This window comes from Echiichthys vipera, assembly GCF_963691815.1.
Source record: "Echiichthys vipera genome assembly, chromosome: 11".
Classification (NCBI taxonomy): Eukaryota; Metazoa; Chordata; class Actinopteri; order Perciformes; family Trachinidae; genus Echiichthys; species Echiichthys vipera.
Window position 1 is genome coordinate 27,203,342 of NC_139836.1, and position 17,951 is coordinate 27,221,292.

Here is a 17,951-nt window from a genome sequence, read left to right on the forward strand (position 1 = left end):
TGTTATTGTCTGACGTGTCTGACGTGGGTTGTTGGGAGGGAGAGCGGGATTCATGTCGGGCTTTTCCTGTTTTTGTCTGTGATTTTCTTGTGTTTTCACCTTAAAGCAGACGTACTTTACATGAGTTTTACCTGTTTCTGTGTTAAGGTCTGCAAAAATCAATAAAAGAAGTTGGGAAAAGAAAAAAAACAGCTGAGTTCCATACTCCGATACAATTGGTGGCGGTGTGCACCAAAGAAAGTCATGGTTGCAACCTGCCAATAAACAAGGAGAAGAAGAAGAAGCAAACCCGCCCCTTTCTCCTCCACTCTGGGCTCACTGCGTCACCTCGTCAGTGTGAGCACTCGGCAACATGGCGGCGCACAGGCTCTCCCCGTCACTGAACAGGCTGCTGTTTGCTGTGAAGGTGAGCTGTGATTGTTTACAGTGGTTGAGATTGACGTTGCTCTTCAGAGTGACAGAAGTAGTTTTACTGTCAGTTGTAATAGCATCGTCCGTAACCTGCTAATGACAAAAGTGGGACAGTCCACCGTGAACTATGGAGCAGACAGATCATAAGAAAGACAAACACTTAGCTAAAATTGTAAAACAAAACAAAAAACCAAGTTGGTTAGCAACATCCTGACAAATAGCCCAGAGAATGTTGTATGACGTTACTTTTGGTAGAAAGGGAGTAAATAAAGTTTGACTTTGACGTTATCTCACACACACACTCAGACAGACAGACAGACTGTGCTCCAAATGTAAGTTTGGCTGTTAAACCTCTATCCGGTGGAGCTGAACATCTATCCATACTGTTTAAACGCTTGTAATTGCATTTTGCTTTTTTAGCAAGATACGGCTGGATCTTGCACAAGAGGTCCAAGCTTGTCCGAACACTTGCAGGGTTTACTCTGACCCTGTTCCTCTGAATTTTGGTCTCATGTTTTACCGGATCAGCCCACTAGGGGGCCCCTTTTACACAGGATCCATGGGCTTCTAGTGGCCCCCTGTTTGTTGGAACTGGTTCTCGCTCAGAAACATAGCATCCTGAGGGAGACATGAGACAGAAAGTATGTGCATGTTGTTTTTCTGCATTCTAAATGAGTAAAGGCTTTCCGAATGGGTAGAAACTTCTATTGTTTGGTACAATTACCTGCATCTGATCATAGACTGTATAAAAAGGTTTGGATTCATGTCTGTAGTCTCCTCCAGGTTTGCGCATCAGAGGGCCTAACTCACACAGTTATAAAATGACACATCTTTCAACAAGCTCTGCTCCACAGCTAGGGTCCAACTCTAGTCCTAGTTTTTGCATCATCCAAAGCAATGCCAAAATCATGACTTCAGTATGATACCTGCCTAAAATATCTCGATACAGATACTGAAACGATGCCACGGTGAAAAACTAAAACATTATCAAAAGTAATGGAATACAAAATTAGATGACAGCATGTGGACCTTAAAATAATTTATTACCACCTTGACCATCAACGGTGCTGCTGTAGAGAGAGTGAGCAGCACCACATTCCTGGGGGTGCACATCACTGAGGACCTCTCCAGGAAGCTGTACGGAGCCTGGACAGCATCCTCCTCTCTGCCACGGCCGTCAGGGTGTCAAGCTCCTCCCCCACGACATCACCAGCCCTCCTGGTTAGGTGTGAAATGAGGTGGTGAGGGGCAGTCAAAGGGTCTGTAAAGGGGGGTAAAGTGGCAGTAGTTGAAGGGCAGCCAGCAGCAGAGTCATGGGGGGGGGGGGGGGGGGGGTTCTCATGCCACTCTACACATCCCTCATGTATATTGCACATATTGTACAGTATCTATTTCTATTTCTTTTGCGCATGTCTTTATTGTATATATATGTATATATATTGCTCCATGGGTTGGAGAGAAATGCATTTACGTTTCCTCTGTATGTCAGGCACATATTGCAGAATTTGACAACAAAGCTGACTTAGATTTAATCCAAATGTATCCAACACCCATACACATACCACTTAAAGCGATCCTAATTGAATATAGCCCTAAATTAAATAGAAGCCTAATATAGTGTGTCTGTGTTTTACAGTATGCCTCATTCCAGTCCAGATGCTGTGCAGTGCACTGCAATGCTCACTACTCCACAGTCCACAGTCCCAGTGAAAAGGTAATGCATCGCTCTGTTCTCCTTCTCCCTGTTTGAATAGCTATTGATGTATTCAACCAGCAGCTACGTATCTCTTTTAACACTGTCCTCCGCACGGGTGCCAGCCTGTCTCTGTCACTACGTAGAACAAGGGAGCAGTGGATGGTGATACGCAGCCTCTTTCATTACCGAAAGACAAAACTCTCTTTCTTCATTGCTCCAGAAGTGCTTTGGCTGCCACCATTGTTTTGTATTTCTGTTACGTCACCTTAAGTTTTCTTGAACAGGGGAAGTGCATATCCAGGTTTCTGAAAACGATTATGTTATTTACATTTAGAAACACATAAACCAGATACTCCAACAACCTGATGATAAACTTGATATTCCTGTCCATTTTAACATAAGCCTTTATTGTAGAGTTGTGAATCGGGAGACACTGAAGAAAATGTCAGAATTTGAAAATTGTGGGAAAGATGTGATTAAAGTGTGACAGTGGTAAGAACGTGTGTGATTTCTGAAACAAAATGCCCTGCTCAGAAGTTAAGGGTGAAGAAAGTGTTTGTGTTGCTAATCTTTTCATTGACATTGGGGGCGTGAAGAAAGTCCTTTTTGTGTGAATGATAAATTCTGCTAATCTGTCTGCTGTTTACTTCCACAGACCTTTGATAAGATCCTCATTGCCAACAGAGGAGAGATTGCTTGCAGGGTAAGACTGGCTGACACAATGATACTGTAAATGAAATCCAACTGAAACTGTTGTTGAATTACTGTTGAAGACATACACTGCTCCGTACACTGGAGCTGGAGCCTGACCTCACACCATCTCAGGTCGAGGGACATTTAAAGTCATAATCCATAAGATTTGAGATACGTTGTTTCTAGAGGCCTCTTTGGCAGTAAAATGTAATTGCAGGTGAGCCTGTTCTTTCAGCCCTCCATCTTGTCAGGTTGGCGGTCGCTATGCGTATTCCTTTTTTGTTTAAACTAAACTGTTATTGACACATATTCACCTCTCCATACACACACACACACACACACACACACACACACACACACACACACACACACACACACACACACACACACACACACACACACACACACACACACACACACACACACACACACACACACACACACACTTAATGTTGGAAGTAGAAGTTCCCAATTACAATGAATTGCAATATACACTTGAGTGACTAGCTCCACCTGGCAGACTGACCGCTGCTGACTGACAGTAAACCACATCACTAACATTGCAGCGCCTCTTCCATCTAGAGAGTGAATGTCTTCTCAGACACACAAATTGAAACTCAGCAAAAAAGGCAACAAGTGCTTTCATTAGTGGGTCATATGATCAATCACCATTGTTTTAACTCACTCTCAATAGTATTTAAAAGACAATTAACTGGATGAAAATCTTCTGATTATATTAACACACAGCTACCACTACCTATCAATATAATTACCAGCATTGTATTAGACATCGACCATAGAGTGAAGCATTATGTAGTGATAATTTTGTGTGTTTTCCATCAGGTGATCAAGACTTGTAACAAGATGGGCATCCAGACTGTAGCGGTTCACAGTGATGTAGACTCCAGTGCTGTGAGTCACCATCTGTGTTCATCCAATGTTAAATATTTGTGGTAATTCTGGGAATTAAGATCCTTATACAGGAAATGATTAAAAGTCACATTACATTTTTTCAATTTAAAAATTAAAAGGATAAAGAGGAGAAGACTTAAAGTGCAATTCCAGTGCAAAATCATCCCATGGTTTATACACATACATCATATAAGCCATGGAGACAGTTTTTTCGTGTAAGAGCTATTAACGGAGAAATCTGGTAGAGTCGCTAACAGTCGGACTTGGCTAACACTGATTAGCTTGGGGCAGTACGGTGAAGGCATTTTAACGTCTTTTTTAACCACTAATACTGCTCAAAATAACACCAAACCTCTGCAGTAGCATGAGAACTGGCCCCTGTACCAGCTCCTCTCATAGTAAAGTCCATTCTAGTCGATTACCAAAGTCAATCCCAAAGGAAGGAGTCCATTTCCGGATTTTGCTGCTTCACAATAAAAACTTTTAAATAACACCTCATGTGTATGGAAAAACGGTAAACGACTAAAGTTTTTAAATGATTTGTTTTGGAGTTTACAGGACTCATTGACAGTTAGAGTAGGTGTGAACCTAGTGTGTTTTCAAGCAGTGTGTGCCAAATCTGTATCTCACTTTCTACTGCTGAGGTGACATCTGGCTTTAACTTCCTTGTTAATGCGTGTGTCAAGGTTCATGTAAAGATGGCTGATGAAGCAGTGTGTGTGGGCCCCGCCCCCACCGGTCAGAGCTACTTGAACATGGATGCCATCATGGACGCCATCAGAACAACCGGAGCACAAGCTGTAAGCATTTTCATGGCTTCTATTAAATGATGTGACTGTGTGGTAGAAAGCATGCTGACTGTGTACTTGATACACATGTTCATCGAAACAGTGTGTAGGTCCTCTAAACACTGACTCGTGGTTGCATTTCAATAAACAGAGCTGTGGCAACAGATTCAGTTACTGTAAAGTTTGTATTAGAGATGCAACGATCCGCTACCCGGATTGGATATCGGCTCCGAAATTGACTAATTAGCTGGACCGGATATCGGATGGTTGAGGCCAATCCAGCATTCTGATCCAGTCATTCCTTTTTTCTTAATATCATACACAGTGATACAGTTGCAGCGATCTAGTGATTTCAATTCTGTTTGCAACACCAGTTACCTCATCAAGCAGAGCGCGCACAGCAGCTAGTGATGAGAAAACAGAGCAACATGCCATATCTGCAATGCGAAAGTTGCGAGAGGTGGAAATAAAGTTGGTTAATTCAACACCACAAACTTAAATAAGCACATCCAAAAGCACCATGCTAAAGAGCATGCAGCGCCTGAGGCCTTCTGTCGCATGGCAAGGTATACGGTTCATTCATTCAACAGTAGTATGGGATCGGTATCGGGTATCGGCCGATAAGCTCAGCCCAGGTATCGGTATCTGTTTGGATCGGAAAAAACTGGATTGGTGGTACTTGTATCGTTACTTATATACTACATCACTCTGAAGTCAGAGTACCATTCATCAGTCTGGTGAGATAGTGGTGGTATCAAGTATTTCTCTTCCTTTTTAACTTATAGAATATACCCATAGATATATAAGCTCTACAATATAGCCTTGTGTTTAAAAGCCTTTGAATCTTTTCTCTTAAGGTCCATCCTGGTTATGGATTTCTCTCGGAAAACAAAGAATTTGCAAGGCGATTGGTGAGTAATATGTAGAATCAGCTACACACGCCACAGATTTCCCCCTCCCTTCCCACGCATGTTACAATATCACAGGAAGACACCTCAAGCTAGGCATACGTTAAATGACGTCAGCAGTTGCTATCTATGAGTAAGTTAGCCAGCCTACCTCTATGTAGAATAAACCCCATGCCGTTTATTGTTGAGAGGAGAGACGTGCGCGTTCTCAGGAATCTGGTGCTGGTGTACTGATGAGCACTCGATGGGAGGGAGAGTAGGAGCTCTGTGGTAGAGGGGGAGGGGCGTGAGGGTATTTGAGAAATTTGAGTGCCCTTGATCCGCTGGACTTGGACTGTAACTTTAATGACAAAAAATGCTAAGGTGGGAAGTCATTTATTTATTGTTTAGGAAATGCATTTGTTTGCATTTGATTTTATTTAACATCAATATCATTAGTATTGATGATTTAATATGTGCTGCAGTTCACAAAAAAAGAATAAAATGTAAGCAACATTATGATGAACTATACCTCTGCCTTAACTTGACTTTAAACTTGGTAACCCGCTTCTCTCCCTCCTATATAATGGTTCCTGTCTGACAGCTAGTCACTGTAAATCTCCTCCACTACAGACATAGGAAGGAGAGGTAAAAATTGGCTGTTTGAACCTGTAGGCTAAATAACATAAAAAGCAAACTCTAGGGTCAGTATTTACCCAAATCAGTTCACAATAAACACTTTGACTCTCGTTTTTTGTTCTGCTCTCCTTGGCTTCCAATCCAGTTCTATTATATTTTATTTATGTGTTCAATCATACACATATTATCTCAGGACACTTTCCATATAGAGTAGGTCTAGACCACATTCTATGACTTACAGAGACCCAACTATTTCCCCATGAGCATACTTCAAGTCATAACAGCAACATCAGAAAGAGTAACTTGCAAACAGGGAAAGCCTTGGCAGGGACGTCGGACGGGCCAGACTCTATGGTGGGCTGCCATCTCCCTTTACCTGTTGCGTGGAGAGGGGAAGAAAAATCTGATTTCATGTCTGAAAAGCAGCCAATATGGCTTCTATGCCGTCATGCTAACTGTGGGTAATACTGGGTATTTGACAAGCGCATATTCATTTTCAAGATCAAAAGACGGGTTATATAGAATATAGAGGTTTATTCTTGTTCTTGGAAGAGTTCAATGTAAACTCAAGGTCCACCCATAGACTGTATAAAAAATGGAGGTAGCATACCCGTTGGGGTCCGTTCTCTCAACTTGATCTAATCGTCCTCGCTTACGAGAGTCGCCATCTTGTCAGACTTTGACTCCTCCTCATTTCCTCTGACCAAAAAAGGGCATTGATGAGACGTTGGAGGGAGGGAGATACATCCATCTGGCTGACGTATAAGTGAGGGCCAGAACTTTAACCTCCAATAAAATAAAAACTAGCCTGGTGCAAAAAAATTCACCCCCTAAACATACAGACTAGAATGTTTTTTTGTACCAGGCCTAAAATAGGTTTAATGATGCTGTGAAAACAGCCTGTTTAACATGGGGGTCAATGAGAAATTGCTCTATTATGACACTACAATTTTTGGCACTTCCTATGGTGGGGGGTTGAGTCCACCATGAGATGCAGTTGATTTGTCAGCATTTACTGTATGAAACTACACTCCAGCCAGTTTTCAAAGGTACTTTGTTATAGAATGATAAAATAAAAGTTTATTCATTTGTGTTTGAAGTTCACTGTTGTTGCCTCTAGTTGTACTACACACAGACATAAGATTATATTGATTTATTTCATCTCTCTCTGAAAGAAAGCAAATGTGTGTATTTAACAAAATGCTGAACTATTGACCAGGGTCAAATTTTACTTGCAATTACAACAGGAGTTAGCATACTCAACATGGACAATAAACCCATTATTATGATTAATCTTGTTTAGGAAAGTGGGTAATGATATATTAAATGCAAACATTTGTGCCATTTGTGAGGCTAGTGCTAGTGGAGCTAGTTTAGCAGTGGGGTGGGACTTAGCTCTTTGTTCTCTCTGTGGCATTACATAAGTCTGATATGGTAACTTGTAATGGTATTCTTGTTTTGTTGCCAGGCGGCAGAGGATGTGGTATTTATTGGCCCAGACACCCATGCCATCCAGGCAATGGGGGATAAAATTGAGAGCAAGCTGATCGCAAAGGCTGCTAATGTCAACACTATCCCAGGATTTGATGGAGTCGTCAAGGTACAGGCACACATACAGAGGAATGTTCCCTTTATGGGACACTCCTCCCTACTCATTCATTTAAAAAAAAAAATATATTATTATTATTATTATTATTATTGTCTATGGACAGTAATGAAAAAGTGCCAACTGTGTCCTGTTTCAACAATAACAAGTTTTGTCATTCAACCCTTACACAACACCCATCACATGCATGTGACTGATTTCCATTCTCAGTCCATCACCCTAAAATGTTGCGTTTCTTAGGTGGCTAAGTTAATTCCATCTACGAAAAAAAATCTCATCTTTGTTAAGTCAAGTCAATAAGGCAATCCCTTATGGGCTCATTACTGTCCCCTGGTGGGACACAACAACTGATGTGTCCCTTTTCTAAGGAACAGATTGGGGCCAAACCAGAGTTACTGAGTTTGTTGGAACGTTGGGTCACACGTAAATAAAAACAGAATACAATGATTTATAAATCCTTTCCAACCTATATTCAATTGAATACACTACAGAGACAAGATATTTAATGTCCAAACTGACAAACTTTATTGTTGTTTTGCAAATATTCCATCATTTGAATTTGATGCCTGCAACGCTTTCAAAAACAGCTGGGACAAGGGCAACAAAAGACTGAGGAATCCTCCAAAAACACCAGAGACCCTGGACTGTTCATCAACTGAAGTCACATCAAGCAAGAATGGGAAAGGTGATGAAACACAGTGGTTGCAGGCGTCAAATTCAAAATAAGTGAATATTTGCAAAGACATAATAAAGTTTATCAGGTTAAACATTAAATATCTTGTCTTTGCAGTGTATTCAATTGACTATAAGTTGAAAAGGATTTGAAAATCATTGTATTCTGTTTTTATTTACGTTTTACAGAATTTCCCAACTTCATCAGAATTGGGGTTTGTACTTCACCCACAACCTGAGTTCAATCAAAGATGACACAATGACAGTTTAATCAAGAAACATAAGTGCTTCATGTTTTGAAACCATCAAGACAAGTCTTACTCATAGTATGGTGACAACTTAGTTCAAAGAAGGATGAGACACTGTGTAGTTGTGTTGTTGTGGTTCATCATCACTAACCATAAACTCTTCTGTGTCAGACGGTTGAGGAAGCTGTGAAGATCGCACAGGACATTGGTAAGCTATCACTTCACACTGAGTGCGTGTGTGTGTCTGTGCGTGTGCGCGTGTGTGCGTGTGCGTGTGTGCGTGTGCGTGTGCGTGTGTGTACGCAAGGCCCCCCTCAGTTATTTTACTGCAGAAACGATGATGCTTCCTTCTGTTAATAAATTAATAGGATTTATTATTTGTTATCTCTTTACACACATTTGCAGTAAAAAATGTACATACATTTGTAAGGTCATTTGCACAACTGTTGTTTTTCTGTAGCAGGATTGGGAAATGTTCTTTGTTACAGTTTTTATGCTTATTCCGAAAACAAGCCAACATTGAATGTGTCTGAAATATACATCCAGCAAATCTCATTTAGTTTCATGTCCCTCAGCTCCCTCACCTCAATCAACTGCTTTTTATGCCATCTTCTGGAAGTGTCGAGCGCAGGCTCCGTGGTTAGAACATGTTCCCCATATGCCGAGGCTAAAAGTCCTCGCCGCAGAGGCCACGGGTCTGCTCGGACCTGTGGCCTCTGCTGCATGCTGTACCCTCTCTTTCCCGCTCTCCTATCTAAAAAAAAAGGCATACTACAAAAATCTTTATATACTACATTAAATAAAAATCAATCCGTCACATATAAAGAACAGTTGTAGAAAATTAAAATTCCCCAACTGCCATGGCATAAATCTCCCTTAAAAGTGTATGTAAAGTAAGGACGGCAGCTGTATCTCTTCACATAACTCTGTTTGCACGTAGCACACCTGCCTGAGGTGTGTGTGTATTGCAGTGTTGGATTTATTTTAGTAGACTGTTAACATACTCTGATGTTCATGTTGTATCTTTCTGGAGATACGTGTGGTAATATATTTGTGGTAAAAGCAAGTTAAAATTTCACTTTTACAGTTGCGATGTTGCTTTATCTTTGTGTTGTTGCTAGGCTACCCAGTGATGATCAAAGCATCTGCAGGAGGAGGAGGGAAAGGAATGAGGGTCGCTTGGAATGATGATGAGACAAGGTACTGCATTCCTCTGTTTCTGTCACACCCTCGTTGTACACTATCTAACGATCTACTCTGTTTTCACAACTTTATGAATAAAAAGAATCAGACTTCAAGTTGTAGCCCGTCAGATTTTCATCTAGTTAATTGTCTTTTAAGTTCCTATTTATCACAGAGTGAGTTAAAACGGTGGTGATTGACCCACTAATGAAAAGACTTGTTGCCTCTTTGCTGAATGTTCCAATATCTGTGTGTCTGTGGAGACATTCCCTATCTCGATATAAATGTGTCGCAAGGTTTTTGACCTTTTTACGTCAGTCAGCAGCAGTTGATCTGCCCAGGTGGAGCTTGTCACTGCTGTATATGCTGTGTTCACTTCTGACAAGTAAAAGGGAAATGAAACAAGAATGTTACAGTCATTAAACATTAAAGTCTGAATTCAGAGTCCGACTCACTCTTAAGCCCAGTTCAGACCAAAGATTCGAAACGAGACGAGTTGAAACTTGCAATTACTTGCAACGTGCAGGTCTGCAACGTTCTGAAACCTGCCACTTCAGACCAAGGAGACGAGGCAAGACGTATCATTTCCTTAGCAACGGCTTGTTTTCGTAGCTGGATATAATTTGTAACATTATAAAATATAAATAAGGACAGCAATAGTGAGATACTCGTTACAGCTGCATTTCTAGTTGTGAGGAAACAGAGAAAATACCGATTTATTTCCGAGTCACTGCTTTGTTCTTGATTACAGCGCTCGCTCTCCTTATTCAAAGTATTGGTCGCTCAACCATCTCTCTCTCGGTCTCTTTGTCTTTCTCGTTGCTCGTTGAGCCTCCTTTCAAAGCGGCCTTTATACCAGCTGACTGTCAGTTAACTGACCAGCGGACTTTGCTAAGACTGACTTTTGAAACAGGTGATGTGTGTTACGTTCTAAAACCAGCTGCTGGCGATTCGTCAAGCTGAATGGTCATCAATATCAGCCAGTTTGAGTCCAGACGAGACGGGCCAGTTCACACTGCTGCAACTGTCACCTGCGACGTTCAACAGATTTGTCGCATTGCGAATCATTAGTATAAACTGGGCTTTATTTGTCTGACCAGTAGTGTAACATTTCATTACTGCTGACTCACAATGGAGGATCTCAGACAGAGATGAGGTCCCTGAGGTGCACCTGCAGTTTTATCTTACAGCCACAGCAGATGCTAGAAACAACGTATCTCAATTCCTACAGATTACAACTTTAAAGTTCCTCTGCTGCTTAAATGACTTAAACTGCTAAATCTCAGAAGACTGCAAAACACTCTATTGCAAATGGCACAACTGTGACTACTACCAAATACAATAGCTACTGCTGCAGCTTATTTCGACTTTAACGTTAACAACAACAACTTCAGTTTACTCTTTGTACGTCTACAGTTACTACTTCAGCTCCTTAATCATCCCCTTCATCTCCCTGCTGCTTCACTGTCTTCTCCCATTGCATTTCTTTCCTACTTCTGTTACCAGCGGAGATCCTGTTTCCAAGTCTGCTGTCTTCTACTATGGACTGATGCTTCTATTAGCTAACTTCCTGTCTCGATGCTACTTGTGCGTATGTGTACTGTTACAGGGAAGGTTTCCGGTTCTCTTCCCAAGAGGCAGCATCCAGCTTTGGAGACGACAGGCTGCTCATTGAGAAGTTCATAGACAACCCCAGACACATTGAGATACAGGTATAACACGCATTAACACAAGCACTTAAACACTGTAGTTAAGTAAAAGTACAAATAAACAGACAAACATGTACTTTAATAAAAGTTGAAGTACCACATGAACCATTCTACTTGAGTAAAAGTCAGAAAGTACTTGCTTTGAAATATACTTTTAATAGTAAAAGTATTTCTGTGGGTATTCCCTAATGCAACAGTCATTATTTTGTAAATTCAAAAATAGTACAGGTTGTGCCATTTTACATAAGAACGCTGCAGATGATCATACTGATATCGATAACCTAACGACAAGGACTGCATATTTTCAACTGTGTAATATTGTGAAAGTTAGGAACATTGTGTCTCAGAAAGATGCAGAGAAACTTGTCCATGCATTTGTTACTTCTAGGCTGGACTATTGCAACTCCTTATTATCAGGCTGCTCCAATAAGTCTGTTAAGAGTCTCCAGTCGGTCCAAAGTGCTGCAGCTCATGTACTAACTAAAACAAATAGAACAGAAACATATTTCTCCTGTATGAGCTTCTTTGCACTGGCTACCTGTAAAATCTAGAATAGAATTTAAAATCCTTCTCCTTACGTACAAAGCTCTTATTGGTCAGGCTCCGTCGTATCTTAAAGAGCTCATAGTACCGTATTACCAGACTAGATCACTTAGCTATGTTGTTATCAGCTCTTTCTCTCTTCTTTTCTTCCTCCCCAACCGGTGCAGACAGATGCTGGGTCTGTCCGACCACCTGCAACTGTCTGCTCTTATTGGTGCGGATTCCTCTCCCGCTGTTGATTGCGTTTCATTCGGAGGGGAAAAACAGCAATGTGACTGTAACATGTAACACAACCCAGTGTAGAAATGTAGTGGAGTAGAAGGTATAAACAACTAAATCTACTTAAGTAAAGTAAAGATCAATGAAAAATGTACTTAAGTATAGTAACAAAATGCTTTTACGTGTAATTAATATGCTTCATTGACATGAATATCAATAATTGAGCATTACGAACAACAAAAAGAAGTAAATCAAAATCCCTAAATAAATTGCTTCACTGTCTCCAAGAAAACCATAGAACACTGTTAAATACATAATATAGGGCTGTCAATCGATTAAAATATTTAATTTCAAGTAAATTGCAATTTTTGTCCATAGTTAATTGATCTCACATTTTTTATTCAATTTACTTTTATTTACAGTGCCAAATCATAACAAAAGTAATCTCAAGACACTTTACACATAGAGTAGGTCAACACCACACTCTATGACTTATTCATGATTTAGAGACCCAACAATTCCCCCATGAGCAGCAACAGCAATCTTTAGTACGTAGTAGCAACGAAAACCTTCCCTGTAACAGGCAGGAACGTGGAACAGACCTAGCTCTATGGAGGACAGACATCTGTCTGCACCGGTTGGGGAGGAAGAAAAGGAGAAAAGACAGAAAAGACAGACAGATGGACAGAGAGCGACAAAGACAGACAGATGGACAGAAAGAGACAAAGACAGACACAAAGACGGACAGAGAGACAGTCCCAGAGATCCAAGCAACCACAAAAGTAACAGTAACTTTAATTATATCTATAGTAATGTGATTATGACTTATATGTTATGGCAGTTAATACAGTAGAAAAGTAGAAGAAGAACAAGCACAGTTAAGGGGACAGAATATGGAAATGATAATTATGGTGGTAAATATGATCAATGATGAGTAGTGGTAAAATAGATGTGATACAGTGAGACATATTACCGATTATGTTTTTATGGCTACAAATTTTATATTTTATCAAACTAATAATAGTTTATATGAGTAACAGTAACAATAGCAGCAGGAAGCGTCATGCAGGACCACGGCAGCAGGCACCACCACCATCAGCAGAGATCTGAGAGACAAAGCACAAACAACTCCGGGGAAGAAGTTGAATTAGTAACAACATTGATGAGATATGAATGATACAGACAGAGAGGAGAGAAGCTCAGAGTATTGAGAAAATTATTATCCCTGAGCAGATTAGGCATATCAAAGAGGAAAGTGCTTTACAAACGGACAAATATAAGAAAGAGAGAGAATAATCAAATACGAAATCAGTCAACAAATAAAACACATATATGATAAAATAATGGATAACAGCACACAAAAAGAACGGTTAAAAAAACACTTGAAAATGTCATATAGTAAGAGCCATGGTTTAAAAGAAGACAGTGAGTTTTCAAGTCTAAGTTCCACAGGTAAGCTATTCCGAAGGGTTGGGGTCCTAACAGCAAAGGCCCAGTCTTTCTGGGAATCGCTAACAGGGCCTTATCAGAGGATCTCAGGTTACAGGCTGGTGAGTAAACAGTTAGAATATAAGCCAGGTAGCTCGGTGCCACACCATGCAGGGATTTAAAAGTTCTATCCTAAAACGGACAGGCAGCCTGTGAAGGGAAGCTAAAATGGGAGAGATGTGATCATGCTTTGGTTCAGTGCCTGGTTGCTTGTCTTGTAGGTGCTGGCTGATAAACATGGTAATGCTCTGTGGCTGAATGAGAGGGAATGCTCTATCCAGAGGAGGAACCAGAAGGTGGTGGAAGAAGCTCCCAGGTTAGTGAGACACCCTATCTGCTCTTTGCAGTTTTTCACATTTGGAAAACAGTAATTTACATTCATGTTTCTCTCCTCAGCCGGGGCTGCAGAAGCAATGCAGCAGTCCGCTAACTTGTTGATCTGCTACCAACATGAGCTCCTCTGTTTCAACATTGTATAGCTTTAAATAAATCAATGCAGGCAGAAATCCACCACCGTGGCTAGCTTCTAGCTGCTTTATACACTGGAATGCTGTGCTCTCCATCTCAACCGGGGCGGGAGAGAGCAGCAGCATGAACCAGGACAGACATGTGTCTGCTCCCGGCTGAGATGGACAGCAGCCTGTTGTTTGTTTTGCAAAAATGCACCGCGCCCGTATCATTCTGTCCACTCACAAGGGCTGGTTAAACCTGTTGAAGAAGTCATTCAGTTCGTTCACCCTCTCCATTGTCCCCTTTAGCTCTGGTGTTTGTGTTGTGACCTGTGATGGTCCTCACACCTTCTTAGACCTCCCTCATGTTGTTCTCCCTCAGCTTCTGCTCCACCTTTCTCCTGTAGCTGTCCTTAGCTTCCCTCACACAGTGTTTCACCTCCTGCTGTGCTGCCTTCATGGCCTCCATGTCCCTGCTCCTGAAGGCAGCCTTCTTCTTGTTGAGGAAAGCCTTAACTTCCCGCGTTACCCATGGCTTGTTACTAGGGTAACAGCGGACAGTCCACATCTTACAAAAAGTATATTTGTCATCAACAGGCATAAATTAATCAATTAATGCAGTTAAATTAGAATACCAGAAAAGCATTTTCTAATGTATTTATTTGTGCATTTGCTGCTCATAACATCAATGTCATTTATATACAGAAAACAAAACATGTGAATCCAGGAGCCTCATTTTGTTTTTTACAACTTTTCATTAAGTCCAACATACCAAGAGAATAGCACACAACACAATAAGATGGTTATTGTGACACATTACACTGACGGTTAACCTAATATGTCATCATTTACCTCTTCAGTCTCACTGTTTCTTTGCCCGTCTCATCAAACTTGTCTGTTTTTTTTCCTCACTTGTTTCTGAATGCTTTTGTGTTCCTCTGTTCTGTCTCTGAGCTTGTTTTTCTCCTCTCTCAGTTTGTCTTCATCTCTAAGCTGTCATCAGTGACAGCTTCAGCTGTATCGTTACCCGTAGAGCGCAAACGGTGCCATCGCGATTCCTGTAAAAAAGCTTGATAGCTTTGGCAGCTTTGATATAAACTCCTGCCTTTGGTCCATCTTCTTCTTTTTCTGTGACCCGCTTTCGTATATTCGCTTCATATCTGTCTCGGTTTATCTCCTCTCTCTCTCTTACCGCTATTTACTGTTTTGAATTTTACGCATTGATCATATCTGCAGACGTGCAGCACTATCGATGCGTAACATGGAATAGTCCATCAAGTGCAGACTGAAGGATAAAAACAATAAATATGGCAACAAAAAATATAAAGTGGGCATTTTGGGGGCCCTAAATTAACCTTTAATTTCAGGAATGCCTCAGTAATCTACGGAGGCTAGTCTCTGTGTGTGTGTGTGTCGGTGAGGAGAGACGGACGATTAACTCAGAGCAGAAACCTGTTTCTGTAAACAGCACCTCTGTAAAACAGATAATGTTCATTATGTGTACAGAGAATATGAATAACTTATATGACCCATGCTCATGTAAACGCCATATCCTGAACATAAAAAAACATACGCCTCATAATATTCATATATTCATGTCCATGTAAACACACTGATTTGTGAATGAGCAGAGATCTCAGCTTCTGAAAATGACTGAAAAGTGGAACTTCCATGGGTGTAGCTTAAAGCAGAAAACAGGGTTTTCCTGTGCAAAGTTTGCAGTACATGTTGGTTTTATGTGGTCAGGGTGTGGCTGGTAAAGAGTGTTTGCATATAAAAGACATAGCTTGCTAAAAGGTGTAATTAAATTATAGTCATTAATGTTTAACAGGCTTTTGTTTTTATTCGGGCAAGTGAAAATGACATTCAAGTAGAATATGACCTGTACTTGCCCGATGGGCACATTCTTTTGAAACCTAAGTATCAACCCCTGCTTTAAAAAATTAAGATTGAGCTGAACAATTATAAACATCACCAGTCTCCCTTCCCTGCAAAACTGTGAATTTCAGAGCGTTTGGCTGAATGTCATCGTCTGTTGTCAGAGTCTGTACAGGGGAGAGGTCAGAGCCCCTGCCCCTAAAAAAGGTCTCTGTATGACCCTCTACCACACATTGCCACCTGCTCTGTGGGAAACACTGAACCTTGTACGTCATAGCAGCCCAGCCATCACCACATCATCCAGCACTAATGAGATAGGGGGCTGCAAATTTTTAGTATATATATTAAAAAAAAAAAATAGAACATCTGTTAAATATCAAGCTGTGGAATCAGTTTCTAGTAGAATGTCCATTTGCAACACTGAGGTCTAGTGTGCTCTGCAGTACTTTCCTAGACCAAGTAACGCGACGGGCAATGGGTGAGCAGGCGGTGCAGCTGGCCAAGGCTGTGCAGTACTCCTCTGCTGGCACCGTGGAGTTCCTGGTGGATTCCAGTAAGAACTTCTACTTCCTGGAGATGAACACACGACTACAGGTAGGTGTGTGTGTGTGTGTGTGTGTGTGTGTCGTCTCTCATGTCTTCTCTGTTGTCTCCTCTGTTGTCTCTCATGTCTTCTCTGTTGTCTCTCATGTCTTCTCTGTTGTATCTCATGTCTTCTGTCATGTCTTCTCTGTTGTGTCTCATGTCTTCTCTGTTGTATCCCATGTCCTCTCTCATGTCTTCTCTGTTGTGTCTCATGTCTTCTCTCATGTCTTCTCTGTTGTATCCCATGTCTTCTCTAATGTCTTCTCTCATGTCTTCTCTAATGTCTTCTTTCATGTCTTCTCTGTTGTATCTAATGTCTTCTCTCATGTCTTCTCTGTTGTATCTCATGTCTTCTCTCATGTCTTCTCTGTTGTATATAATGTCTTCTCTCATGTCTTCTCTGTTGTATCTCATGTCTTCTCTCATGTCTTCTCTGTTGTATCTCATGTCTTCTCCGTTGTGTCTCATGTCTTCTCCATTGTGTCTCATGTCTTCTCCGTTGTATCCCATGTCTTCTCTCATGTCTTCTCTAATGTCTTCTCTCATGTCTTCTCTGTTGTATCTAATGTCTTCTCTCATGTCTTCTCTGTTGTGTCTCATGTCTTCTCTGTTGTATCTCATGTCTTCTCTGTTGTGTCTCATGTCTTCTCTGTTGTATCCCATGTCTTCTCTCATGTCTTCTCTAATGTCTTCTCTCATGTCTTCTCTGTTGTATCTCATGTCTTCTCTCATGTCTTCTCTGTTGTATCTCATGTCTTCTCTGTTGTATCTAATGTCTTCTCTGTTGTATCTAATGTCTTCTCTCATGTCTTCTCTGTTGTATCTCATGTCTTCTCTGTTGTATCTCATGTCTTCTCTGATGTGTCTAATGTCTTCTCTGTTGTGTCCCATGTCTTCTCTCATTTCTTCTCTGTTGTATCTAATGTCTTCTCTGTTGTATCTCATGTCCTCTCTCATGTCTTCTCTGTTGTGTCTCATGTCTTCTCTGTTGTATCCCATGTCTTCTCTCATGTCTTCTCTGTTGTATCCCATGTCTTCTCTAATGTCTTCTCTCATGTCTTCTCTGTTGTCTCCTCTGTTGTCTCTCATGTCTTCTCTGTTGTCTCTCGTGTCTTCTCTGTTGTATCTCATGTCTTCTGTCATGTCTTCTCTGTTGTGTCTCATGTCTTCTCTGTTGTATCCCATGTCTTCTCTAATGTCTTCTCTCATGTCTTCTCTAATGTCTTCTTTCATGTCTTCTCTGTTGTATCTCATGTCTTCTCTCATGTCTTCTCTGTTGTATATAATGTCTTCTCTCATGTCTTCTCTGTTGTATCTCATGTCTTCTCATGTCTTCTCTGTTGTAT

General features: G+C 40.9%; 1 protein-coding gene across 1 annotated transcript in view; it reads left to right on the forward strand.

The window, feature by feature from the left end:
- Positions 1–316: 316 nt before the first annotated feature.
- Positions 317–17,951, forward strand: part of pcca (propionyl-CoA carboxylase subunit alpha) — a 29,931-nt gene continuing 12,296 nt past the window's right edge. The window contains exons 1-12 of the mRNA XM_083923470.1: positions 317–406; positions 2,048–2,125; positions 2,763–2,810; positions 3,644–3,712; positions 4,399–4,512; positions 5,358–5,411; positions 7,495–7,626; positions 8,724–8,760; positions 9,674–9,752; positions 11,344–11,446; positions 13,915–14,009; positions 16,464–16,614. Coding sequence (XP_083779596.1) covers positions 353–406; positions 2,048–2,125; positions 2,763–2,810; positions 3,644–3,712; positions 4,399–4,512; positions 5,358–5,411; positions 7,495–7,626; positions 8,724–8,760; positions 9,674–9,752; positions 11,344–11,446; positions 13,915–14,009; positions 16,464–16,614 — 1,014 coding nt within the window. The 5' untranslated portion in view covers positions 317–352. The remainder of the gene's footprint in view (positions 407–2,047; positions 2,126–2,762; positions 2,811–3,643; positions 3,713–4,398; positions 4,513–5,357; positions 5,412–7,494; positions 7,627–8,723; positions 8,761–9,673; positions 9,753–11,343; positions 11,447–13,914; positions 14,010–16,463; positions 16,615–17,951) is intronic.